The sequence below is a fragment of the Solea senegalensis genome, linkage group LG8, assembly GCF_019176455.1.
Source record: "Solea senegalensis isolate Sse05_10M linkage group LG8, IFAPA_SoseM_1, whole genome shotgun sequence".
NCBI lineage: Eukaryota > Metazoa > Chordata > Actinopteri > Pleuronectiformes > Soleidae > Solea > Solea senegalensis.
Window position 1 is genome coordinate 22,746,029 of NC_058028.1, and position 27,459 is coordinate 22,773,487.

The 27,459-nt window shown below is 40.4% G+C and overlaps 1 protein-coding gene across 3 annotated transcripts; it reads right to left on the reverse strand.

Annotated features, from left to right (window-relative positions):
- Positions 1-3,516: 3,516 nt before the first annotated feature.
- On the reverse strand, positions 3,517-25,928 carry zgc:65895 (uncharacterized protein LOC393546 homolog). Of its 3 annotated transcripts, none has more exons than XM_044031838.1 (3): positions 23,206-25,928; positions 7,295-7,346; positions 3,517-5,118 (listed from the first exon to the last, which is right to left on the reverse strand). In XM_044031838.1, the coding sequence occupies exons 1-3, from the start codon at positions 25,164-25,166 to the stop codon at positions 4,849-4,851; spliced, it is 2,283 nt and encodes a 760-aa protein (XP_043887773.1). In that variant the 5' UTR covers positions 25,167-25,928; the 3' UTR covers positions 3,517-4,848. The 3 variants fall into 3 exon arrangements, with proteins under 3 accessions (XP_043887773.1, XP_043887775.1, XP_043887774.1); XM_044031840.1 differs by lacking the exon at positions 23,206-25,928 and adding an exon at positions 9,696-10,040; XM_044031839.1 differs by lacking the exon at positions 23,206-25,928 and adding an exon at positions 7,617-8,000.
- Positions 25,929-27,459: the final 1,531 nt, after the last annotated feature.

Below are 27,459 nucleotides of genomic sequence, written 5' to 3' on the forward strand. Positions count from 1 at the left end.
TCAAACGTGGCTTTTATGGTGAAACTTGGTGTTTTCAGAAGTCACTACCTGGTGATTTTGGGGTGGGATTTTGCATCAATGAGAAGGTTTTCTTTGTGTTTCTGACGCCCAGACTTTGGATGTTAATCGGTGCCACTGGCAGTGGCAGTGGAGCCTTGCTCACAGACAGTCTGGACAGTCGGGGGTTTAACCAGCAGGACACCTGCCACAACAGCACAGAGGGTGGTCCTCATGAGGGGGTGGACATAGGGCAATTCAGGGTCACATTTGGGGGGAGAGTCAGCCCAAGGCCATGGTAATTAGGGGGGCCTCAGTAGTGTGAGGAGTTGTTTTTTTTTTTTAAATCTGTATACTGTTGGTTTGTTGTTTTCATCTTTAAAACGATACAGAGGAGAATGAGGGGTCACATGACAACAAATCTCAGAATTCTTACATTAACGATTCCAGGGATTCTGACTGAGATTAAATGCAGAATTTTGATTAAATCATGAAAAATAATTTCAGATTTCTGAAATTAATCTCAAAGTGCTGGCTTTTTTTTTCTTTTATATCTCAGTTTAGCAATTTTTTTCTTATCTTATCTTTTTTTTCTTAGCTTAGCTTATCTTATTTTAGCTTATTTTAGCTTATCTTTTCTTAGCTTAGTTTAGTTTATCTTAGCATAGCATATTTTATCTTATCTTTTCTCATCGTAGCTTATTTTATTTGATCTTGTCTTATATTAGCTTATTTTATCTTATCTTATCTTATCTTATCTTATCTTATCTTATCTTATCTTATCTTATCTTAGCTTAGTTTAGCTTATCTTCGCTTAGTTTAGCTTATCTTATCTTATTTTTATCTTATCTTATCCTATCTTTCCTTAGCTTAGCTTAGCTAAATGCAAAGTCTAGAAGAGATCAATTATTATAACTCCTTTCACCGAGTGGAGAACAAATAAATAAGTAAATTTAAAAGAGGGTAATTCAGGTGTGTTGCTATGTGTGACTTTGACACATCCAGGTAAATTAAAGTAGACACCAAACACAGTGACGTCCAATCTGCAGGAGCACCTCACGTATTGTATGTATTTTACAGTATTTTAAACATAGAAAAACACATGACACTGAAGTATTTTGATACAAAATATGAAGGCATTCAATAAAATACAAATTACAGAATGATATTTTTTACCTATTTTAAATAAATGTGTCAGAAATACTGACCATCCCTCTATATAATGTACTTTTAAATTAAAATGTCAATATAAATGTGAAAGAAAACACAATTTCACAGTATAAAACAATCTAAATATACTGTACCACAGGTCCCAAATATGTTCATGATGGGCACAATGTAAATAATGGCCTCCGAATGCGTGCGTCCAAACACCAGGCGGCAGCACAAATAGACAACGTTAATCCACGTGTGATCCCTGTGCCTCAGAACATCCTGTACCCGTGACGGACCACGTTTAAGAAAACACCTTTTGTCAATGAAAGTGCCATCTGGATGCAAGGACACGTCTGATCCCTGAAGCTTCTCTGAGGCCACAATCCCAGGATCAGACTGACGTGAGACGTGGTCAAGTCCTTTCAAAATAGACACACACACACACATTTACTGTATATATAGATCACATCAAAGACCACACAGTTAATTAGAGTCTGCAGCAGGACACTGAAGGTTGTACTAGGAAAAAGCCTCACGTCGACTTCAATTCAGGAACAGTAAATGGTTTGATTTTACGTCTAAATCTAACAATAACATACACAAATAATTTCATATATGTGTATGTATATATATGCACATATATTTATATATATAGATAGCTACTTAAAACCTATAAAATGATTGATATCTACCGTATATATCATATAAAAGGTTTTGTTTATAGTTCCTATCCATAAATATACAATATATACAGTATATGAAGAAAGAACAAAGATATAGGTAAATAAATAATATAAACTCTGTTTTTCCATTTTACTTTCTCTTTTAGACCACTTTTGTGCGTCATATGTTTTTAAAAAAAAAATTACCATGCATGATTCACATCATGAAAAACAAAAACAACAAAACCCACACAATTCTAAATATTTATGTCGCAAATGAAGCTGCGGAATTAAGACCAAATGAGGGGAAACCTAGTAAAATTCTATTTCTGTCAAAAAATAAATGAAATATAATATGATTCTGCCGACAAATTACATCAATAAATAAATAATATTGTAGTTCTTATCTCACCATACACACACACACACACACACACGTATATATATATATATATATATATATATATATATATATATATATATATATACATGTCCAATATACAGTCCAATGTTCGGTGTCACATTGCCCTACATAGCTGCGCGCTCCCACATGCGCATACTCACCAAGAGCGTGCAGACCCATGTGAGGCAGCTGGGGGGGCGGGGCCAGCATGGTAAAGCTTTGAAGGGGCTCGTGGTCTCTGACCAATGAGCTCCGCTCTGCTCTCTGCATATATGTATGCATGATGAGGTGAGAGGGTGAGGGGTCAACCGAGGGTCACAACAACACGCTGTTCATTCACTGCAACACATGTAGAGCAGCTGTGTTTACATTGTTGTTGTTCAGAGTTGATGATAACCTATAGATTATTGCATTATGTCACTGGTTTACATTTGTTCAAAGGCTAAAACACATACAACCATTGTGTAGTCATACAGTTTTTTTCAAAGAGATTAAAGCCTAAATTCTGGGATCCAAAGTCAGAATCTCAGAACTCCGGTGTTTTTTGGTGTTATTTCAGAAGTTAGAAAAAAAAAATCATTCTGAGATTAAAGTCAGAGATTTTAGTTTTTATTAATTTATTCATTCATTCATTTATTTATTTAGATTAAAGTTAGCATCTGGATTAAAAAAAGGTTTTTGAGGGTTTTCATTTTTCAGATTTAGGGTAATTGTATGATTAAAAACAGCATTCTGAGATTAAAAACAGTTTTCTGACTGAAAGAAGACAGAAAGTTAGAATTCTGAAATTAGAAACAATATTTTGAGGGGAAAATGACAGAATTATGAGTGTGAAGTTAGAGTTTTGCATTTGTTCTGAGGTTGAGGTCAAAATTCTGAGAGCAAAGTTAGAATTTATGGCTTTTTCTTTTCTTATTATTAGGGCCCGAACGTGAATGGCAGGGGCTGTAACGGTGTGCGAGGAACCTATTGTTATCCTTCAGATTATTATTATCATTCTATGTCATGGCTCAGGGGGCTCAGACACGTGTGTTTCACCAGGGCTCTACAGCCAAGATTAAGTTACACCAAATTCCGTGAAACGTGGTGGGAACATGTAACAGCCCAAGACAAACAAAAAAGAAATTTGGGACCACGGCCTCAACTCAACAGGAAGTCGGCCATTTTGAATATAGCGTCCATCTTGGCGATTTGCACGCTTCATAAATTAAATGACAATTATGACTGAAACCTTTAAATTCAATATTTCTAAAATTATATGGAAAACCTGTGTGTGTGTGTAGTAAGAACACCAAAGTCTTTTTTTTTTCCATTTTTCACTTTTATTTGAGGTGCAACTGTCTAGTGCAAATTTGAACGTCACATTTGTGATGGGCTGAGGAACATGCACAAAACATGGACACCACTCGCTATTTTCCTTGTCTTTCTTTGTTTCCCCTCCCCCTTCTCTTCTCATAATTGTGCACTACGAGCAACTCAAAACACTTGGCTGTACAAAAGACATAAAAAAAGGGAAATTATTAATAAGAAGGAAACAAAAACACAAGATTAAACAACACGTGGTGAACACAGTCCCAATTACGTGAGCGACGGCGGAGAAGAGTTAGTGTACAGTACGAGGCCGTGTGTCACCTGCAGGAGAGACAGCATCGTTAGTGACGAGGTAAGACGTCCTCTTCTGGTCCCGCCCTGAGTCATGACATCACAGATAGTACAAAAACCTGGCAAAAAACCATAGATATATATATCTATATATACATATATATTTTTTTATATACAAATAACTAAAAAAAGCTCTCATATATGTATCTATGGTTAAAAACCAGGCACTTGGCAGAGTAGTTTCATTATTTACAAAGTTCACTACCTAGAAACAGTCATGTCCTACTTATTACTCTCTCCGTCATTTCGCCGTCGTCACTGGGACATTTTACACAACGATAAACAAAAAAAAAACCTCTGCGTTAAAAACATAAGACTCCCTGCATAAATGTTTAATGCTGCGTTCAAAAAGGGGGTGGGGACATGACACCGGGAAAAGAAAGTGAACGATAAGACACAGGATATATTATATTTTCTTTTTTGTTAGCTCTCCTGCTCCTCAGCTCAGGACTTCCCGTCGTCAGGTGGCGTGAGGGGGTGAGAAGCAGAAAAGAAAAGAAAAACGTCGTTTGACTCCCATTCCAGATGGGACGCGTACATTTTGAAATCTTTTAAAGTTTGTCCTCTGTCAACAAAAGTGCAAACAAAAAAAAAATCGGACAAAAAACTGTGCAGAAAGACGGCGCTGGGTTGAGACGGAGTGGGCGGGGCAACACAACAAGTCACACTGCGAAGGATCTGGGCTTTCCTGATTGGCCCACACCTTTGTTAGCGCCTCCTCTCCATCAATATCTTTGTCAACATCACCACGATGACGACCAGCACGACAACGATTGTCTGAAGCAGGTAATAAAAGTCAGAGACAAAGCACGAACACAACTCCAGCGTCTTTCAGTTAAATAATATCTGCAACATGTGAAAGTTGTTTTTTTTTTCGTCCCGTGGTTACGTTGAAGTGTCCTCACGATGGCGGCATAGTCGGTCAGTTCACAGTTTAGTCGTTCATCCTCGCCGGGTTTTCCCGGCGTGTTACGCGGATGAGCTGGGAATCTGTGAGGAGGGGAGGACTTGCGTGGAACCAGCGGGGAGCAGGACTGGAGGTTGGCCGGCGCCAGTCGGGGAGTCGCCGGTCTGGACCTGCGCCTGGAACTGGGCCATCTGCTCGGGGCTGGCGAGGTTCTTCAGGAGGTTGTTCTCCTGCTCCAGCTGGTTGTTGCGCTCGATCAGCTCCTTGATCTGCTCCTTCAGCACCTCCACCTCCTCGCGCACTGCGTACATCAGGTGACTCTTCACCAGGTCCTGAAGACAAGAAGGAGAGAAGGTTATTAGCTAAATTATTTCACAGATTATTTCACAACTCCAAGGATCTATGGGCATACTTAATGTGTGTTTGCAGAGGTACTGACATTTACAAGGTTTCTTGAATGCACCTGGAAGATGTGATGGAAAAAATCCCACAGAAGTGATGGAATTTACCAGGGTCTTTGAATGCATCTCATTAGCTGCAATTATTTTCCCCAAGGGGCCATATGAGAAACAGAACTAAATTATATTATTAATATATTATCATTTATAATTTATTATTAATGATATCAATTGTATCTATTTATAAAAAACAGTAAATTGCATTGCTTTGGTGTATATAGGGCAGCAAAGGTAGACGTTATTAAATTATTACTAACTGAAAAACATTTAACTACTATATTTAACTACTTGCCATGGTGCTTCACTGGGAGATAATATTGTTGTCGTGTCTGGGTTTATCAAAGGACAAGGGCGCTAGCAAGCTAATGCTAAATCAACCAAACTTAGACGGAGACACTCGTAGAAGAGGCTGTGTGGAGAGGAGCAGCGTTATATCCGTTATCGAATAAGGTACGGCACCGGGGAAACTCGTGGTCGCCATGGCCAATGCCTATTTTGATGATGCTGACTGTGTGCACACGACACACTCTAGAAATTAATATCCTAACAATGTCAAAGTCGGCACTGCACACACTGGTACAAAACACTGTAAAGTTAATTATTATTATCTCTTATTATCTCTTCTAAATCATACCTTTAAAGTGGTATTTCCTCATTTTTAATACTGTTGTTTTAATGATTTGGAGCAAAATAAACCAGAAAATACTCACACGGGTTAATCAATTATCAAAATATTTGAGGATTAATTTAGTAATCAATTAACAGGAGACTGTGAGCATAAACACAGAGACATAGAGAACCTGCTTCTATAGTGAGAATGCTTAACTAGCATCAGTAATCACTTCAGAGATACATGTCGGTGTTCCCAGTGTGGGTGACGAGGGAAAATGAGGACACACAACCACACATCATAAAAACACTGTTAAGAGAAAGAGGAGCAGCTTTGTGATAACGCTGAAAGGAGGGGAGGATTTGCATTTAATAATCTGAGCATCATCCCTTTCTCTACAGGCCCGCCCCCTCCTTCCTCACTCCTCCTCCTCCTCCTCCTCCCTGCCCCAGGAACAAAATGTTCCTGCACTGGAGTGGGAGGAGCCAATCACAGGCCGAGTTATTTATACCAAGCAAAATGGGAGGCTGCTGCTTGCCTAGCAACACAGGGACACGGCTGGAGAGAGAGGGCAAGTGAGTATACATGTATATGAGAGAGAGGGAGGGAGGGAGGGATGGCGTGTGAAGCTTAGCCTGGCCCACATTGAGTTTCCAACAGGCCTGAGGTCATCGTTCCAAATCGTGACAGAGCAGGAAGCTGTTACCCCTAATTCACACACCAGCAGGTGCATGTGGCCACCGACTGAGATAAAACAGCAGATTAAATTGACTAAAAAAAGCATTTTTAATGCTAATTCCCCCTTTGTGGCACTAATAAATGTTATTGTCATTTGTATACCAACATATATATGTTGTTTCATTTAAAAAAGTGTGTGACTGCTTGTTTGTTTTTATTTACATGAAAAGTGCAATATAATTACTATGATTACTATAAAAGCAAAATTGCTTCCAATAGCATCTAGAAAGGAAAAGGAAACATTCATTCATTCCAAGGCTGCAACTATTAATCGATTAATAGATTACGAAATGAACCATCAACTATTTTGACTGCTTAATCTTTTCAGTGTTTTTTGTCAGCGTCATAAATGTTATTTTCTCCAACAAAGCAAAACAAAGAAATGATTCAAAGTGAATAACTTGAGCACAGCATATTTTCCAGGTTTGACAAACATTTTCTGACATTTCAAAATGAACAGATTAACCAATAATGCAAATAATAATTAGTTGCACACCTGATTTATTTACCCTTTATTGCTAAGAGCAGCTTTATGCTCCATTTTTTACTCACATTAAATTATATTTTTTATTAAAATGTGCTTTTATAAAGATACAACAATTTAATTATAGATGTGTAGAAAAGTGTGCATGTTTATAACATGTACATAAAGCGTGTTTTCAAAACCCACAATGCAAGGAGGTCAAAATGACTGCAGCTTACCATTGCTTGTTCGATTTTGTTGTCAATGGCCACCACACTTGCACCCGAAGAGCTGAAGGACAAGAAGAGGAGAGGAGATCGGGAAGATTAAAAAAGAAGAGAAATGTGATGTATTGGTTGGTGTTTTATGTTTTTTCGATGCAACATCTGCTGAATACCGCAGTGTGGTGTGGTGTGTGTGTGTGTGTGCGCGCGCGGGGAAACGCTACAAGGAGGCAAACAAAGCTTCTGTGATGTCAAGAAAAAAAAAGACAGAAATCATAACATCTGCAAAAAAAGCTTGATAATAAAAGGACGACAGTGACAACCAGCTGACATTTACCTATTGTCGACCCGCACTGATGCGCTCTCCTTCCCGAGCACAGAGGACAGAAACGATATGGAGAAATTCCTCAGTTGACAAACGCCAAGGTCCATCGCCACCGTGTAACAATGGGAATTCATGCTCGGCAAGTGCATTTAAAAGCCCGCTACGAGAGGCGCCTGGTCGGCTGCACACACTGGTAATCCAGCGGTAGAGAAGTGGAAGAAACGTCGCATTCTCGACGCCTGGATGCCTCTGGCTGCGGCTGTGCCTCTGCTGCTGCTGCCTGCTGATCGCGGCACACAAAGACTACACTGAGCTGCGGCTTCAGCCCCTCTGCATAATGCAATGCCTGATAAACAGCGCCTGATTGGCTGAGGCTGGCGCTCATTAGCATAATGCAGGCCGGAGACAAAAGCAGTAAAAACACGGGAACTAAAAAAAAACTCCAACTATTTTCAAAAAAGAACATTGAACGCATCATGTTTATATCCATCGGTCTGTTTATTCTGAAATATTTAAAAATATAGACTCTAACTTCAGTCAGCCCTTACAAGCTCTAATATGGTGCAATGTCGCCACCTATCGGCGATTACATTTACAACCAGTGGGGTCACAATGCAAATACTCAAACATACTACATGTGATTGGAGTTTGCAAATAATCAATTGTCCCCCAGTTGACCCCGTGCAGATGCTGACCTCAGCACGGTTCAGCTGTCACCTGTGATGTGATGGGACTTAAAGGCCAGTGGAAGTGCGGGCGGTGACAACAGGTCAAATATAAAAGAAAATCTAAATATCTGCTGCTTTGAAGGAGTGGAGTATGAGAATACACCTTTGTCTAATTAAATAAATGTAAATTGATTTTAGTTTTTTGGACTCCTTATCAAATCAATCTAAGTAAGCTTCAACAATATGTTTAAATTAGCAATTTACAATAATATTTCTTTAATGATTTTAGATAACCTTATTACATAGTCAAAGGTGATATAGTTGCTCCGCTACCATACATTAGCCACACTCCCTTGTTAAAATGAAGTTATAACATGAATATCGTTGTGTGTGAAATTAGTAAAATATGTATCTTCCTTCTTGTCTATTTTGGTTCAATAGATTGTATTAATATTTCATATAATTTTGCACCAATATTGTTTATATCATTATTTATCAATGTGTGATGCGAGTTCGGTGGGTGTGGACTGATGTGGTTGCTATGGAAAGCAGCACACAAAGAGCAGCAACTGCATTAAGAGTAAACAGTCGCAGCAAAGACTCCAAAAATCACAAAAACAGAAACGCACACCTTAAACAGTACGGGCTTAACGACCCCATTCAACACCTTCCGTTGACTTTGAATGGGAGCGGAAATGCAGACACCTGTCCCTGATTTAAGCACCTTAGCTGCGCTATATCCGTCTCTGACTGGAACAATCACAAGTACTAGTATCAAGTACAGGAAGTAGACTGAGAGTCAGATTTAAGTTGTCTTAGGGAGTGTTTTCCACTTCCTTCAGCTCTGTTGATGTGGCCACAGACATGGGAACCAAAGGGGGCGGAGTGACTTTAGAGAAATGGAAAAATAAAAGTTTCAAGTGATTTTTTTTCCCTTCTAAAGGAGCAGTGTCACATTTCTGGACTGCTGATGCAGAGGGTTTGGCTTATTATCTGATAAATGAGGGACTGGAACATGGTGTGTACTTGGTAGTCAAAATGGGAAATTGTGAAAATTCAACTGAAAGTAGAAAAAACTATTCTATCTCTGTCTTAATGTTGGGAAAAACATGTTTGAAGCAAACGGCATGAGCCAAACACGCATTTACAGAAGCAGGAACATTGTGTCCTCGAACACATCAATGAGCAGCTGAGCGAGCGGGAATCGAACGTGCTGAGGGGATGTAGTCATGATACCATGTTTGAACGTAGAGGCTCTCACTTTATGAAATAAATATTTCCAAATGCAACCTCACATATCTTAGACATTATAAAGCATATTGGGAGCCATGTTTGTTTAACGTCTTCTTCTGTGACCTGGCACCCTCCCCTCCACACCAACATGCCCCCGACGAGCACATGACAACACTACGGGCATTGTTACCTCTTCAGATGCTTCTCCAGCTCCCAAAAGAGCAGCTTTAGAGCCATGGTCTCACTCCCCTGCCGTCCTCCAGCCCCGGTCAGCCCCTTCACTCTCATTGATGCCCACTCTTAATCAAAAACCCTCCTAAAAAAAAAAAACAACAACAACCACTGCACCCTCCTGTGTCCTCCTGACCTGTGCCCTTTGGCCCAACTCTCTGCTCCCCTCAGCTGTGGAGCTTCACATATAGGAAGTGTGCCCAACAATGAGATCGGGATGGAGCTATGAGTAGGATAGGGATGGGAGAGGGAGTGCATGTGCGGAGAGCGCGTCTTCCCGATTGACCCTACACTAAAGCCCACAACGTATACAATCTCAGACGATTGGGCAAACGGTGATGGGCTATAGGGCGGCGGATCTGTGATGTCACCGCATAAGGAGTCATGGCGCCTCCCCTTCTGTTGTTACGTAAACTGTCGCTGGAGATTAAGGTGATCCATCCAATAGGATGAGCTACTTTTGACCACACACCCCGTTAACAAAACGAGGCCTGATAAGCCTCGTTTTTATGTAGCGTTCCTCTTTGTGATGGTGACAGCTCCTTGTGACCCAAGTACAAATGCATTGTTCGTGATAATGTTGTTACTTCGAGGGACAGAAGGTACTTGGTATGAAAAGTTTGAGAACCACTGCCCTCGCCGACTTGAATAAAACACCCAAACATCCTCCTCCCTCACGTTTCCTCGCCATGCCAAGAATCTAACTCCCGGAGAACGTATATTGCAGCCAAGGCATGCCTCTAGCTGAGCTTGTCACTGCTCATGACACACATGAACACACACAAATCCTCGCTGGATCACGCCTCACATGCATCTCCATGCTGGAGAAAGAAAAAACAAGCTCCCACACAGATAGAAAACACACAAAACTTAAGAAAACACCCACACTACAAGTTAAAAAAAACAAAAAGAATTTTTTTTTATCTACTTGAAGACATGACATACAGTGGGGAATGAACACAAAATGGCGGCAGGCGGGAAAGCATTAGCAAGTGGGATTCACTTCTGTGCACACAGTGAAATTATTAACCTCGTTAGGGCTAAGGTCACGTCTTCTATTCTTCCCCTCAGACACGAGTCGCTAAACCCTGAGACCGTCTCCACTAACAATGAGAAACCACGAGAGCCGACGTGCCGTCAAGTTTACGCAACGACTTGCTCGCACACGTTTGGATGCATGAGTGTATATGTGTACATTATGTACCAGGGGTCTGGAGGGGCGGGTGGGGGGGGGTGGTCACTGTGTGCGCATGTTCACTTCAGAACAAAAGACTCAGAACTGGTCTGAAGGAAGCATTCGCTGATGGTGCGGCGGACCCGCCTTAGCCAATGGCGAGCAAGCTTTATGTCACAGATGGGATGCTCTCATTCATTATGTATCCATGTCTGTCCAAATCCTGTTTGTGACATGAGGGGCTGACCCATATATGACTTAACCCCTATCCTACAGCTTAATGTACATATATATACTCTTATAATACTTTGAAGAACCCAGATAATATTACAAAAATTATGAAGACAGTAACCATTTAAGTCAATCTAAAGCTATAACTTTAGAAATGACATATATTAATATGGATAAAATAATTCTGTATGCTTCCAAAAACAACATACTGGTCAATGTTGCAGTTTAAATGCTAGAGGGCCGAATTCAATTTTTTAAAAATCCAATTATTATTTATTCATTATTAATCTAAAAACTTGAACTTTTTTCATGTAATTTGAATTTAGTATACATTATTGAAAATACTGTACATAACTGCACTGCCTCTCCAACGTACATAGAGACATTTATGAACATTTTCTGACATTTTGTGGCTCAAACAAGTAATTGAGAAATCTTAACCACCCGTTTTTTCCTGTGACACTATAAAACATTAAAATTACAATTGTTGACGAGCAAATTCCTTAAACTCAAATAAAAACTCCTAACACCCAATGCCACTTTATTAAGTGTACTGAACAGTGACCACATAGCAGTGTTGTAATGTACTTTATTACTGTACTTCAGTACAAAATTCACACATCTGTGCCTTACTTTACAAACAACTTTTACTCCAAAACATTTCCCCTAGCTATGTTTCTTACTCGTTACTACCAGATAAATGGTCTGTATTTGTATTTTATTATTGTTTATTCTATCTCACATCTTTCATACCCACTCACATGCTGCCAGCACAGCCATGAGGAGCAACATGGGGTTAAGAGTCTTGCCCAAGAACACACATAGACCAGCAGAGTTTGGAATCGAACCAACAACCAGACAACTCGCCCTACCACTGAGCTACCATCACTCAATTCTAACTCACAAAATGACGTGTGCTGATACTAAAGTACAGTAAATGTCAAGTACTTTTACTCAAGCGATATTGTAATAGGTGACTTCAACTTATACCAAAGTTGAACTTATACCATTTTCTGGTAAGACACATGTACCTTTTACTCACGTATCCATTTTAGCTACGTTATACAAGACTGCCAATCACTATAGATCTTCATTATATAGAGAAATAACAAGCCGTGGATAAACATAGATTGAACATAACCGGTTTTTGGTTTTAAAGTTGTAGCTGTAGCTCAAAGCTCTAGTGGCTCGATGTTCCAGAGGAGTAAAATTAATCCGTAGAGTTAACAGCAGCATAAATGCTTTTCTGGTGTATTTGCTGTACAGTTAAGGACTCCTCCTCACCTCCTGCTGTTGCCCTTTACCTCCCTTTAGCCGCACTCTCACTCGCACAAAAGCGTCCAGCTGAGTGTAAGTAATGTTTCCGCCTCGCTTCATTGTGCGGTTTGCAGTGAAAGCAGAGCTGGGCTCGCTCGGAGCAGCAGTGTGAGGTCCTGAAAAAGATCCAGAACTCGGCCACAACTGCAGATTATATGGAAATATAAAACAATGGGACATTAAACAGCAATTGGTTGTGTGCCTTGGAACATACCCGCATCCATTTAAGTCAAACTACACAACTGGAAGTAATCACGACGGCGCAAAAGTAAACACTTGCTCAAATTTTTTTATCTCTTCACAAATATTGTTTATTTGATCTGAGATCTTTTCCATTTCTCCCTCTCAGTTTTCTCGCTGCCCTCAAACAACAAGGAGTCAGAGCTCTCATGCGTCTGTGCATCTCCTTTGTGTGTGTTCTCGTTTCCACCAGTGTGCACGAGTGTGGCTGTGCTGAAGGACTGGCAGGATCCGGTTTGGGAGTACTGGCATTTAAGCAAAGCCAGATCTAACACAGCCACACAAACACTTCACTTAAGCAGTGGAAGTGTCTTTTTTTTAATTTCCAAATTTAGAGAGAGGGGGAGAGAAAATAAAAGACAGGAGGACACATATGGACCTGCAGCGTCCAATCGTTCTTCTGTTTTTAAGCTATAATTTCCAAGTGTAGCAACGTAGCAATTAAGTATATCCTCCTCCAATCTTCTGAGGATAATCTAAACCTTAATCACGGACAAAACAACGAGCAGGTAATAAAAATCCAAACAGCTCTCATGGCATTACAGAGCTGTTTCTATAGAGCGTAAGAGCATCGGCCTCTGCAAAGCATGCATTACATAACCACCATCTAGTCTGAGCCATATGGACCATGAAAGAGGGAGAGGGCAGGAGACTCCAACTCCACATCAACAGTGCACACACGCTTTCTTCTCATGGACGAGGTATAACAGCAGCTTTCAAAAGCTGGACATCTTTTGCAAAGATAAAATAGAGAATAATATGAATAGATGCTGCCTGGACTTTTGTCAGGATCAGTTAATGTGGAGCAGATTTTCTTTTAATCACTAAAAGCAATTAGTTGCACAGAGAAGTTATATTTAGGCTATGTTTAGCAGCGTGTGACATTAGACGACAGACCAATTTACTAAAATGTAGGTGCACTCATGCACAGCATGTCCATTTTTTAAAATTGGCAAATGAAGATTACTATTTTTAAGTGCAAAATTCAAGTTTATTTATTGCATATTTTTGATCATGTCACCACAGTACTGCCAAATGTTTACTTTACAAAGTTTGGGTTTTTGATTAACCTATTTCATATATTTAGTATTTTTTTGTTTATAACTTATGACTTCATTTAAAATAAAAAATGTAAAAAAGGCACACGGCACAAGTAAAGCATGACATCTTCAAACAGAAGTACAGTGGCAAAACAAAATAAAAATAAGGAAGTGCCCATAACAAGGTTCAAAAGTGGATTCTACAGCAAAAAAATAAACCTGTACGTTAAGTCAGGGTTCACAATTGTATTTTTTTTATTTTAGCTAGTCGTGAATGTGAAGCCTGAATAACTGTAGAAAAAAACTTGAGGCGTCTCCGTCTCTCTCACTATTTTGCAGTGTGTTGCATCATGGTGTAGTTTGGTTTGTACAGTTGGAAATGTAAAGCCCTGGGTCAGGCTTGAACTTCGATTGAGAACAGTACCTTCGACAACAAACCAAGACTTCCATGGAATTTTTACATCAATAACAAGGGAGTGACGTTTTTCTGTCGCCCAATCGCCTGACTGTACCACACAAACACATAGACATGCAAACTCAGAAACGTCCTGGGACAGACTTCAAACCTGGGACCCGTGCCACCCACGGTACCACCAAAAATCTGTATCATACATCAACATCAGACAGTCAAAGAACAACCAATTTTGCTTGACTTTGAGACAAAACTGCATGGAATTTGGCACCAATAAAAGGGAAGATTGAAAGCCTACGAGAAATATGCCTAAAATAAACACACAAATCATCTCCTTCTGCTTCAGTGTCTCACAACATGACTCACAAAGGCATCTGCATACGTCTATAAGTGGATGCAATAGCTTTACATATAAATCATTCCTCTGTGTGACACATAAAAGTCCCTAGTCTGATGCTAATCCAAGCCGCAAAATAAATATTACACAGATATCACACAACGTTAAAACATGAAATGTCACACTACAGCAGTGGTGGCCCCCAGTCACATGAAGCTGCACTTTCTTTGTGCTTCAGGTTTGAAAGAGAGACCGTCATTTTTCCATTACTATAATTCCTCCTCAACTGGGCTGTAACACACAAATTAGTGATGAGCAAAGCAGTTCTTTTTGGTGAACTGAATCATTACAAGTAGTTCATTTAAAAGATCTAGTCGAGTACTTCCTGCATGACCAGAGCGCAGACTCCGTCTGACAAAAGTCACTGAAGTAAAACATGGCGGAAAGGGTTGTGAATCAGCTCAAGATCGCCGGCTTTTCGGCAGCGCTGTCGCTAAATACACCAGGATTTTTAAGTCTTTTTAACTGATCTACAGTTTGGCATTGTTTGGTTTGACTCTGCCAGTGATGACGCTCTTTGTCAATTAAAGCCTGGCACTCTGTTGACATCACATTCTAGCATCGCCAGAGCAGGCACCAAAAAAAGCGCCAGGGAGCAAGTTCTATCCCTAATAAAAAAAGCAAAAAAACGAGCCAAGCTGAGTCGAGTCATGCTAGAATTGTATAATTGTATAAAAGCGCCATACGTTTCTCAAACAATGAGTTTTCTCATCAGCTGTTGAGAAAATTAGCTTGAGGCTCTCTGCAGCTTCATGTAGGAATGTGAATGTGTTCCCACAGTGGGAAGAGTCCAGATTCCGGCACTAAACGATAAGAGCTGGCTTTACACAGAATTGTTACGATGCGCTCTTCGCGAGAAGTGTCGCTGTTGGAGAGTGTAAATATTGTTCTTCGACGAGAAGTACACGAGTCTTGTTACTGTGTCTGAGTTCTTTTCACGGCAGATAATAGATACATATTTTATCTTCATGTCTAACTCCAAGATGATTAATATTTTAAGTGATTTAAAAAAAAAAAAACAAGAACCGAAGAGAAGACCAGGATAAACAAGTACTGTATCTGGGTCCTTGAGGACTGCTCACTCTAAACCTGTGACCTCTTCTCGGAGAAAGAAAAACAAAAGAGACCTTCAGCAAAGCATCACATTACTTTCATTTTAACCTGGGCGCCCATGAATAAGCATAATACAACACTGGAGACAACTAACAAGAAACCTTTGCTATTTTCTTCTCTAAACACATGGACCACAACCCAGACACCAGTGACTAGCTCTCCTCTCATCTGTTAAGGAAACATCCCTATAGAATGTGCTTGTACGGCACAGAAAGCACAAAATCTGGTTCCAATGTTTCAGGTACATGATGTGAAAGATCATTGTGTTCCTTTCCGGGGCGTCAAACGCAAGTGCGGGCTCACAAGGTGACTGTGAGGGAAGCCAGAGGGCGACAGCATGTCGAAGGGAAACCAAATTGACAGTAAATGTGTCGGAAGAGCGATTATGGCAGAAGCAGATAAAACCAGAAAATCTGCCTCTCCTCCTCCTCCTCCTCCTCTTCACTCATGTATTTTTTCCCTCACTAGTGTACAAGCCTGAAGGGTAAACGCAGATCTGTACAATTAAAACCCCCCTACGATTTCACAGCTAACACACATGCTAATAAACCACCCTAACAGATGAGCTCGTAAACACACATTGACTGAGGAAAACAGGCGACATGCACAGACACATATTAATTACATCCTCGCATGGCTTGAGACTCTCGCTTTAAGAATGTGCAGCTCTGTGTAAAGGCACAAGGCGAATGAACGTGACACAAGTTCGCCCACCCCACCCCAAAAAAAAAAGACTCCACCCCGACTGCCTAAATCTGTCCGTATCCACGCACACACACGCACACAACATAACGAAGATGCAGTTTAGGAACCAGGAAAAGCCTGATCACTCCTATTATCTTAAATAAATTATGTTTAGAGCTAACAATTATTGTCATAATCGATTAATCTTTCGATTCACTCGATTAATCAAGTAATCCTTTTGGTCCATAAAATGTTAAAAAATGTTGAAAAATGTTGTTGTTTTTGTCCTCATACCAAAATGATTCAGTTTTAATAGTTTCTCTGTCATGTAGAGCAAATAAACCAGAAAATATTCACATATTCACAAGGAGCTGAAGTCAGAAATCTTTTTTTTATCGTTTGCTATTTATATCAGCAATTATACATTTTTAGCTCTTTAATCATACAGTAACTGCAACAACAATACAACAAAACGACTCGAACAGCCTCTTGATGTTGACTAATATGGGTTTTTCTATGCCTGAGCTTTAGAATTCAACAGATTGCCAGAATATGTATGTATGTATGTATGTATGTGTGTGTGTGTATATATATATATATATATATATATTTTTTTTTTCTCTCTCAATAATGTTTAGCTAGTTTTAAAACACAGATTAAACATACAAAATTAACATTACGCATTTTATACAAAAAAAGAAATTATGACAGTGAATGGAAAGTAAACTTCATGTCGTGAGGGTCTTTCACAAGTTATTAATGTGATCCTACAGACTTTGATCTGCAGCTGCAGCTGAAAAGTTGTTCATGAATCCTCCCGGATTGAGGATAAAATATAGACAGAATATAATACTAAATATATTTGCTAGCAATATTTTTTAAAACAGTAATAAGACATTTGATTACAATTATCACATTAAATGTATTACATTCAACATTAAATTACACATATAAGCTTGTTTGTTGTCTTAATTACAGCGGTCCATGTTATAATTTATAATATAACTTATAAGTTATAATTATAACTTAATTGTATTACATTATTTATTTTGCATCATTAATGTTTTAATAGTGAAGTATACAGTACTACACTTTTACTTTGAAATTCTGTGAGATATCATCATAAATATCTTATTTGCGACATCATGATGGAATATTGTGTTGTTTACACTCATATTGCCCATATTGACCAGACACTCACTGGCCCCCAGATCATTTGACGTTGACACCCCTGAATTGTTTGACTAATTTCTTTGTAATTCAGACAAATTAACAAGGAAAACTGATGTATTACATCACCCACTGATGCCTCCTATACAGCCAGTAACCACTCTGATCTGATATCACATAGCAGCAGTGTTTAAGCACAAAACACATGTAAAACCATTCATATGTTCTAGTATCACTAATCGTGTGCGGGACGGACGTTTCCACTTAGCTGAGAGGCACATTTTATGGTCAGTGATTCTCAAAGCATGTAACGATTATATAAACAACTGTTCAAACATGTGTGCAGGGAGGATACATGAACCAAGACTGCCACCTTGTGGAGAAACAGGAGTCAAACAGCAAAGAAGAGAAGAATCTCTCTCGAGGCATTTACAGTCACTTTGATTAACTGCTGTTGACAAACAGGAGGCAACACCCAAGATATTAGTAGCAACACATTCCAAACTATGACACATCTACTATAGTGAGTGCAAACCAGGTTATCTTTTCAAGTGCAGCAGTCTAAAAATTATGTGAACGGACAGAACTGTACTCGTGTGACTAAAAATTTGTCCCGTCTCCTACGCTCTAGGACAATTTAGCACTAATGCTGCACTGCACAATGTGACATGGATCGAATCAACTTAAGGGGAACGTGAAAGTGCAATGACACCTATGGATGCAAGTCAATACAGAAGTTAAAGCGCAACAGCAGGTTGAGGAAGCAAGGTCACTCTAAATTGTCTCTTTTTTGGATGTTCAACAGCAGACTTCGAACCGCTCTCACCATACAGCTCCGACGAGAGATCCCGATAATTGTTTGTCATCTTACCTTAGCAATACCACAAAATAATACACTACAATGTATACTTGACATCAGAGACGGGGAGTTTGAAAAATCTGAAAGAATGTCAGAAAATCTGAATTTAGCCCATTTAGCCCTGAATTTAACCCCTCCTAAATGAAATTGTGGGACAGCCACAGGTGTCGCTGACAATTTAGCCTATAGAAGGTGTCAAAGCAGTTTATTTCTTACTGTATACATAACATCCCCGGTATTTCCTGTATTCCCATAATCGATTAATCCGTCACATGTTTTCTCGATCAATCGATCAAGTCGATAAAGCGTAAGAAAAAGACAATCGGTGTTTATCAATCCTGGAAACGATTATGTTCTCAAATGTCTTTGTTTTGTCCACAAAGAGAAAAAAAAGTGTTTTGAGAGATTGACAAATTATTAAATATGATCATTACAATTTCGCACAGTACTGTACAATAGTGTGTTCAAATAAACTATGGTTCTCAGATGTGAGGTATGACTAATTAGATTTAGATAATTATAGAGTATTATGTTAAAATATTAGCCTATATCTGTTGTTTTTACTGTGAAAACACAAACATGTGAGACTTAACACTGGTGCCGGAAGCTAGTTAGCAGCTCCTGCACGGTTAGCTTAGCCATGTGATGCTGTGTGCATGTGCTGTATTAAAAGGTTTGGGTGTAGCAGCAGAGTTTCCAGTTAAACAGCATCGTGGTCAGGCAACAGGTGTGGAGGACACGAGGAAAACAGGGAGGGCCAACGGTTTCACAGGGTTAGAGTTCCACATGCACATACATGAACAAACACATGTGCGGGTTAATGAAACAGAACAAAGAATCTTGGATTACAACACGTGCAAACACAGAGGGAGAGTTTTCTCTGCTCCACCTTTACTCCACTATATCATTTACATTGAAAACATACATGAATTTGTTGGCTAAGTAACATTTAAAATATCAATGAATCAATTGCTAAACTAATCGACAACTATTGATCCTTTTTTTGGAATTAAAACAAGTTTTCTGATTTTTCAGCTAAATGTTCTGGTTTCTTTACTCCATATAACAAAAAAAACAAACTTTAAAACTGAGTAATGTTTTGGACAAAACAAGACATTTGAAAATATCATTATTTCAAGGTTTGGGAAACACTGAACAACATTTTCTTGACCGAGTGACTAATCGAGAAAATAATCCACAGTTTCATAATATTTAAAATAATCGTTAGTGTTTTTAAAGCCAATAAACAATATTTACATTGTTACAGATTCAAAACAAGATAGGTAAACTCTCATGCAAGGGTGAGAATTTAAAGATATAAATTGTAGCTAATGTGGTCGAAGCTGAAATTTTAAACTCCTTTATCTCTCCGTCGATCTAAATATGTAGAGCATTTTTTTAAACTGCCGTAGGACACGGAACAATCAAAAACAGAAAGGCTAAACTGCAGCCATTTGCTAAACTCATCATAATATAAGAAAAACAAGAAAAATAGACAAGACATGCAGTGAACCTGGCATGTAGTGACTCTTCATGTGAAATTGCATTCTTAAATAAATCAAATTAAAACAGCCTGCTTTAAGAACTAAGTGGATTTTAATAATCTGATTAGACCACTGAACAATAAAAAGTCTTAACAACCTATATCTCATGTAAGAATCATCTACCTGTAAGAACCTCCATTTTGGAGACCAGCATAGCTACAGTGACAGGCAGCTTATTATCACTAAAACTAATTTATGACCCACACAGAGTGAAGAAACACATTAAAGCACAACGGCTCTCATTCTCATGCCAACACTTAAACCCACAAAACCACTAAAGTATCAACAGGATCAAGTCTTAGTTTGACTAAGACCTGATAAATGAACTTACTAGCTATAATTCAGAAGAAAGAGACAATAAAGCGTTTTTTTTCAAAGTAGCTTAAAAATGTCAAGTATTAACAACAAACTCTTCTGGAAACCAAAATAAAAGAAGCACTAACCTGTGACTGATAATTTACTGATGACAGAGGCAGATGCGGGGATGTCATAACACAACTGCTGTAAGCTTTGTAAAACAAACAAACTTCATCACAGTATTAAATGACCTGTTTTTAAGCACTGAAACAACGGCTGCCAGAAGACACACAGCAAATCTCGTAAATCTCTATGAGAACAAGGTTCTCTTGTCTATAATAGTGTGTACTGGCCAGACAGGCACTCATGTGTCCATAATCAATTTCATTTTGAGATGCTGATAAATCAGAAAACATATTTTAATTATTAAAGAGAAACACTCAAATCGATTAATTAATCATTGCCATCTTACATCGTCTGTTGCACTCCTGTTTATTGTTAAAAGTGGTCTTGATTGGTCGATTATGGATCATCACTCATCACTGTTACAGCTTGGTATGTCTGAACTCATCCCAACTGCTGCTCAGCGTATTTACTTCTTTGATATGGCAGTAAAACATGCTGGTGGTGCCATAAATAATAATAAAATGACATTGCACTTCTACATTTTATGGCTCCAAAGAATATCAGATGTATTAATTGAACTATAAAGTGCACCACTACTGTAGTGTACTATGACACTCCACAGCCTGTGAGCAAGGTCATGTCCCTCCACAGGTTATTTAGTTGTGTTTGAAACAGGCTAAGCTTTTGTGGCACATGTGAAATATACTGCAAATGTGTGTTTTGAAAGTCGTGCGACTATGTAGCCATTACACAAGCACCGGCAGGGCTGAAATTTCACCCAGGGAAGCACAAGGACAGGACAAAAGCACCAGGGAATATCACCTGGTGCTCTGCAGATCCTCTCACCGACACATACACAAAGTGACGGCAAGCAAATGCCAACACAGCCCAACATCGGGGCTTCTACAACATACCAGCAGTCATGCATACATGACAAACCTGTGCTAGATTGAAGTGTTTACATCATCCTGACATCTGTAACATTAGAGGAGCTTCTACCTGATTGTAAATGGACAGGCATAGACACATTGAAGTAAGTTTGTATGACATTAGAGGCAAAAAGCCTGGCTAAAAGGTGACTTTTGGAGTACATGTAAACCTGTTTGTCATTATCGACACAGGTGATGTAACTGGAGAGCCTGTGGGGTACTGGCTGTTCACCAGTCCATGCACTATGTTCTTTCTCAAGCTCACTATGAAATACTGTACATCTGTGCAAATGGTGATTACACAAGACTGGGAAATGTTAGCGTGTCTGCAGGGAGAGGACATGGCTATTTTAAGGGTGGGAGGACTAAACGGGACTATTGTCCGAGAGAAAAGGGAAGACGAGAGGAGTTTGGACAACTGACATGCACTGGGGCGTATAGACAGCATGTTTGAGAAAAAGGATAAAAGAGAGGAATATGAAAAGAGAAGTAAGGCAGTGACAGAAACAAATAGTCACACAGCAGCCATGGTTTGACGACCGTTACTATAAACAAAGCTAACACACACCAACACTGCCTGTTCCCGCAGGACAAGGGCAGATTCACCACAAGAGAAGAGACAGGAACACGAGGACAGCATGAAGATGCCATGTAACACACAGACAGTGCCATGATAGGGTGCCAGGAAGCGCTATCAAAAGCCACCACTGTCTGTAGCTGAGTATGACTAAGGCGTCAGCTATAATCCAGCTGTTCATCATTGTTGTATCCCAACAGCTGAAAATGCACACATGAGTTTACCATTTACTCCACGCAACTACAGAAAAACAATTTTTCTACATTTTAGCTCCGCTTTACAGCATGCATTTGTAATTTCTCTGTAATAAATCTGGCATTTGAGACCAACTGCAACAGATTATGATATTATTTATCACAATATACTTTTTTATATCAATTGATATATATATATATAAATCATAATGTAAAACAAATCGATATTTCTGTAAGGCTTGGCGATACACAAGATATATAGGGATATAAAGCTGAACACAGGTTGTTTCTCTGTCTTTCTGTTTGGTTTGTGCTTCTCAAAAGGACAGTGACAATACACTGTATATACACTATAGAATATCTACTGTTTATGATCTGTATTACATGCTTAAGATACAGTTATTACCCTTCATTTCATATAATACCAGGTTAACTTGTTTGGTTTTTTTAAAGTTAAGTGAAGATTATTTATGCATGTTAGAAAAAATTAAATTGCCAATAAATATGATCAAATTTTGCCATGACTGCTACAACCACTTAAGCAGCAAAACTACCAAGGCCATAGGACTGAGAATCTGCAGTCATACAGTAAATAAACCTTTCTGCACTTTCCTCAGGTCAGTGGAGGTTGAAATCCACAGCTACAGTGTCTAACCAGAGACTAAACCGAGGAGGGAAGTAGTGGACGTGTGATGGGTGGGGGTCGACCAGGTCAGTGCATCTGCCGAGTCACCAGCTTCCACTGTGACTCAGCAGCTCTACTGCTTCTATTCTAGTCACTGGTATTTCTGCAATGGCAATTTTCAGGGAGCTTTTTATGTCCCACTGTCACAGGTGACAGATGATCACACACGTGTGTAAATGTAGCGCATGAGACAGTTAAAAAAATATTTAACTCAACCAGAACCAGACAATGTAACGCATGCTTGGTTTGGTCTGTGATATCATATGCAAACATGCATGCACTTTCAAAATCAACACTATGCAAAATACATCATATTTAAACGGATTGTGATTGATACAACTAATTTGCACCAAAACAAGGCTATTATTCCTGAAGCACTGCAGAATTTCATGAAAATGCAATTTGTCACCAATTTTTTCATAATCAAATAAATGCAGTGACTATTCATTTCGATAAATAGCTTTGGCTGTCCATTCTCACCTGTCGTCATCTCCTTCGGCATGCTGACTCCTGAGGCCTGCAGCGGCAGCAGCCATGAAGGCACTGGCCTCAGCTGACATCCCCATGTGGGCCAGTGTCCCAGCAGCAACGCTGACCTCTGATGCCCCTGCTCCGCCTGCTGCCCCCGCCAGCCTGGGCAGAGCCAGCAAGCCTTGGTGCTGGAGCAAAAGCTTCTGGGCGTCCTCCAGCTGGGAAGATTTAGAGGAGACCTGGGTGAGGGTCGTGCCTGGTGTGAGAAGGGGCTGGAGATCAGCTTTCAAAGCAGTCAGAGGCATGTAGGTGGCCCCATGGCTGGGCACTACTGGAACTGTGGCAGTGGAGAGTGGATGGACTTGTTGCTGTAGGGACTGAGATTGGAGGGCCTGTGGCTGTCCTACAGCAAAGCTTGCTGGCGCTGTAGGAGTAGCTTGACCTTGATGGGACAGCTGCTGAGTAATGCTGACCGGCGGCTGTGCCATGACCCTTGGCACTGGTACTAAGGAGATTCCTGTTGTGACATGTAGTGGTGGATGCTGGACCTGGGTCTGGAAGGGAGCAGTGGGCTGGATGAAGTCTGGTTGATGGACACTCCCTGGGTTTATGACCCCAGCATGGGGATCCACAGCATAGGGAAACTGCTGGGATATTCCAGGTAGAGAGTGACTTCCACCTGCCTGTGGTGTTGCTGTAGGGAGAGTGACAGGGGCCACTGGTTTTGGCATGTGAGCTCCACTGACAACTTCCTGCGGTGAAACATAGGTCAGTCCCTGTGGTGGGCTCTGAATGGATTGTGGACTTTTAAAGTCCAGTGTCGGTTGCTGGTAAGGCTGCAGTGTGTGCGGTGGCTGCACAGCAGGTACATTTGGACTAATCCCAGCAGAACCTCCCTCAGTCTCCGCTGTCAACTCTGCACCTTTCAGTGCATCAGATGCAGCCGGAGGAGGAATCTCCTTTTCATAAAACTCAGTACATGTCCATCTTCCTTTGCGGAAGGGCTCAGAGTTTGTGTCTAGCTTAACCACCCTAAAACGAGAGCCAGTAGCTGCATGGGTTTGGGGGTGTTGGGCTTGAATGGACGGGCCTGTTCCTCCTCCACCAGAAGCTACTTGCCCACTCAGACTAGTGTTGTCAAAACCTGCAGACCCTGGGGGAGGAACTGCAGCACCAGCAATAAGAGTCGCATTAGAAACATTTCCACCACCCTGTAGATTTGCATCAGTGGCTCCCACACCAACATTATGGGCTAAGGGTTGAGTTGTCCCACCTGAAGGTTTTGTGCTATCCAACAGTGGTGTCCTTTGGGACCTGCTAGCCCCACTTTTGGAGGCCAGAGATGGGCTGGAGCTTGCCAAGGGGGCTACTGGAAGTGCTGATTCACCTCCCAAACTCTCAGAGTGATGGTGGTGGGACTGGCTGTGTTGCTGGGGATAATAATGATGATGCATGGTCCCATTTACCATAGACGCCTGAGGGGTGGAATGAGGTTGAAGGGGCTCGTTGGGCGACACAATCCCGGGTGTGTCGACCCCGTGGAGACTGTTCAGTGTGTCATCGGAGGAGCTTCTTTCTGGCACACCTGTGTCTGTAGCCCTGGACATGGAGACATCCAGCATATCAGAGGAGGAGAGGTCTTCAGTATGTGACTCATCCAGGTCATCATAGCTCTCAGTGTCATCTGCTAAACTGTTGTTGCCGCTCACGTTGATTTGAGCTGATGTTACACTTGTTATTTGAAAACCACTCTTCTTCTTCACCTGGGGACCAGACACTTGGGACTGGGGCTGGTGGTGGAGTGCTGGAGACGAGGATCCAGTTTGAGTTTGGCTATCGTCAGCCGTGTGGGCTCCAGTGCTGCCAGCTGCGGAGGAGGCCGATGCACCGCTGCTTCCCCTCCTGTAGTGGAAAGCAGTTTTCCGACCCCCAGCGACAGGCGAGTCACCGGAAAAGTCCTGGTGGTGCATCTTTGCGGGTTTTTGCTGTTTTATATAAAACCCAAGGAGTTACTGGTGGCAGTTTGCGCTACCTACCAGCTAACACAGATGCTAGCTAGCTGGGTCAGCTGCAGTACCGCGATACTACCGAGCCATACGTGAGAAGACAGATGATTTATATCCTTTACAAACCAAGCTAAATGTTCAGCGGTGTAATTACGCAACAACGCGGACTTAATAAAAGTGTCCTCCTCCTTAACTCAAATATGAATCCTCTTTTAAAAAGATATACACCACTATTTTCAGTGGAGAAAATAAAGTTAGAACGAGGAATTCGGCTAGCTGCTGCTTTGCTTAAAGGTGTATTGGGTCGCCAGTAGCAATTAGCCACGTTCTTCTAACTTGATATTCCGTTCACTACTTAAAACATAAGTGCCGTGAATCGTAGTGTTTTAAGTTCACACAAAACCTTCTCTAGACTGAGTGTACTCAATCAGTTTTCCAGGTGGATGTGGAAGCTCCGTAGCTGGCCGGTGAATGTCGCAGGAAAGCAGTCATCGCATCCATTCCTCTCACAGACGTCGCGTCTCCTTTTCCCCAAACATAAAATGAAACTGGTGATTACTCCCTTTGTTGTCAGTAGACAATTGTCTCTGAATAAAACCCGTGAATGTAGTGGTAAAAACTGCTCGATAAGTCCATCCCTGGCGTCTCAACGAGTACGTGACTGCTGTATCATTGCCGGTGAGCAGCAGCACAGCAGCTAACGGGCTGTCAGTCTCTGGAGGGGAGGAGGAATGCAAACACGAGGAATGCGCATGCGCATTTGCTCGCCCTGGTGCAACGTTCACTGTTCAATCGGAATTTACACAAACTACATACGTATTAAAAGCACAGTGGCTTTTGTCTTTTTATTTCTACAATTATTTTATTTTATTCAGTTTCAATCGAATAATTTTGCCATTTTTAAAATCGAAGTGCAACAAAATGTAACTTTTAAAGGAGGTATTTATCAGGTAAACCGAATGTTTGTGGTCGGGAAGTTCGTTTTACAATATTAACTTGAAGGCAGCATTGGGCTCTGGGGTTGTGTTTATTTTTTTTCTGTTAGGACTCCACTGTTTGGGAAGTGCTACTATTCACAGTAAGCTGGATAAACAAAACAGTAGCTTTGACCCTTAAATATACATACAAATGTATTAATGAGACGTATGTTTTTCTACACAGAAATAATATGGATAAAACAAGACCTGGTGCAAAGATACATTACTTTTTTGCTATTTTTATGGAATTCAACCAACGACCACTTGGTCTCTTTTTTTCTGTCTTTGCCTTCTGGCAACAGATTATCTCGTTAAACATGTAACACCAGGACAGCAGGTATGAGCTGTTGAAGTACAGTCATGTCAAGTAAAGTCAATGTCAGAGTGTGCAGACACACCTGTCGGAGCACTTCTTAGATGTCAGTATCATGGCTATTCATAAACACATCACATGCACCTGCAGGGGGAGGGCGAGTTGTGGGAAAGTTCCACTCTGAAGTCTGATTCCAAAGGTGGTGTAATTTTTCAACCACATAAAGTAAACAGAGTGATGTAAGCCATGCTGTTTGTAAACGATCAACCTGAACATCAAGTCAAGACTGTCTCTGGACATCCTCAGCGTGTACTAATAAAGAGTGCAGACAAGTGTTTACAAAAGAACAATGCAGCAGGGTTACAGTACACCTGCCTCTGCTTGAATGAAAATGGGAAAAATGTCATAAACCCTTGAGGATTTAATCACAAGTTGCATAACAACGCAATCATAACACAGCAACTGCAACAAATTGCCACTAACAATAAGTGACCCATTTGTATCTCTTCCCAGGAAGGTCCCATGTCTTCAAGATGCAATATAGATATTGAGGAAAATCATGTGTTTTTAATGGTTTATTTAAAACCTATTTAAATATTTGCCCTTTACTGAAAATTAAAAGAAAAATCCACATTAAAATCCTATTTCTGCAGGCAAATCTGATCATCTGGGTCACGTCACAGGACATTATTTACACTTTCTCTTAGCAACATCGACCACATAAACACTGACAGAGGCCTTGTTATGGAAACAGAAACATGACATTTAAGACCCACATTAATGAAACTGGAGAAACACTGACACACTTTTTCCAATTCTTAAAGCGATAGTACACCTGGAATCTTTTTAGAGAGTCAAACGTCTCCCAACTGGCTTTAAACTTGAACTCAACCTATAGTTTAAACCTATAAATCTATATGTGTGCTGTGCAGCTCCGTCTATAAGCCTTACATACAAACTATATTAT

What these genes read in the sequence shown, in the direction of transcription:
- zgc:65895 (XM_044031838.1), bottom strand. Translation starts at nt 25,166, where the DNA reads ATGCACCACCAGGACTTTTCCGGTGACTCGCCTGTCGCTGGGGGTCGG. An exon ending in GCCGAAGGAGATGACGACAG is followed by an intron (nt 7,347 to 23,205) that starts GTGAGAATGGAC and finishes CTTGTCCTTCAG; the next exon opens with CTCTTCGGGTGCAAGTGTGG. An exon ending in ACAAAATCGAACAAGCAATG is followed by an intron (nt 5,119 to 7,294) that starts GTAAGCTGCAGT and finishes TCTTGTCTTCAG; the next exon opens with GACCTGGTGAAGAGTCACCT.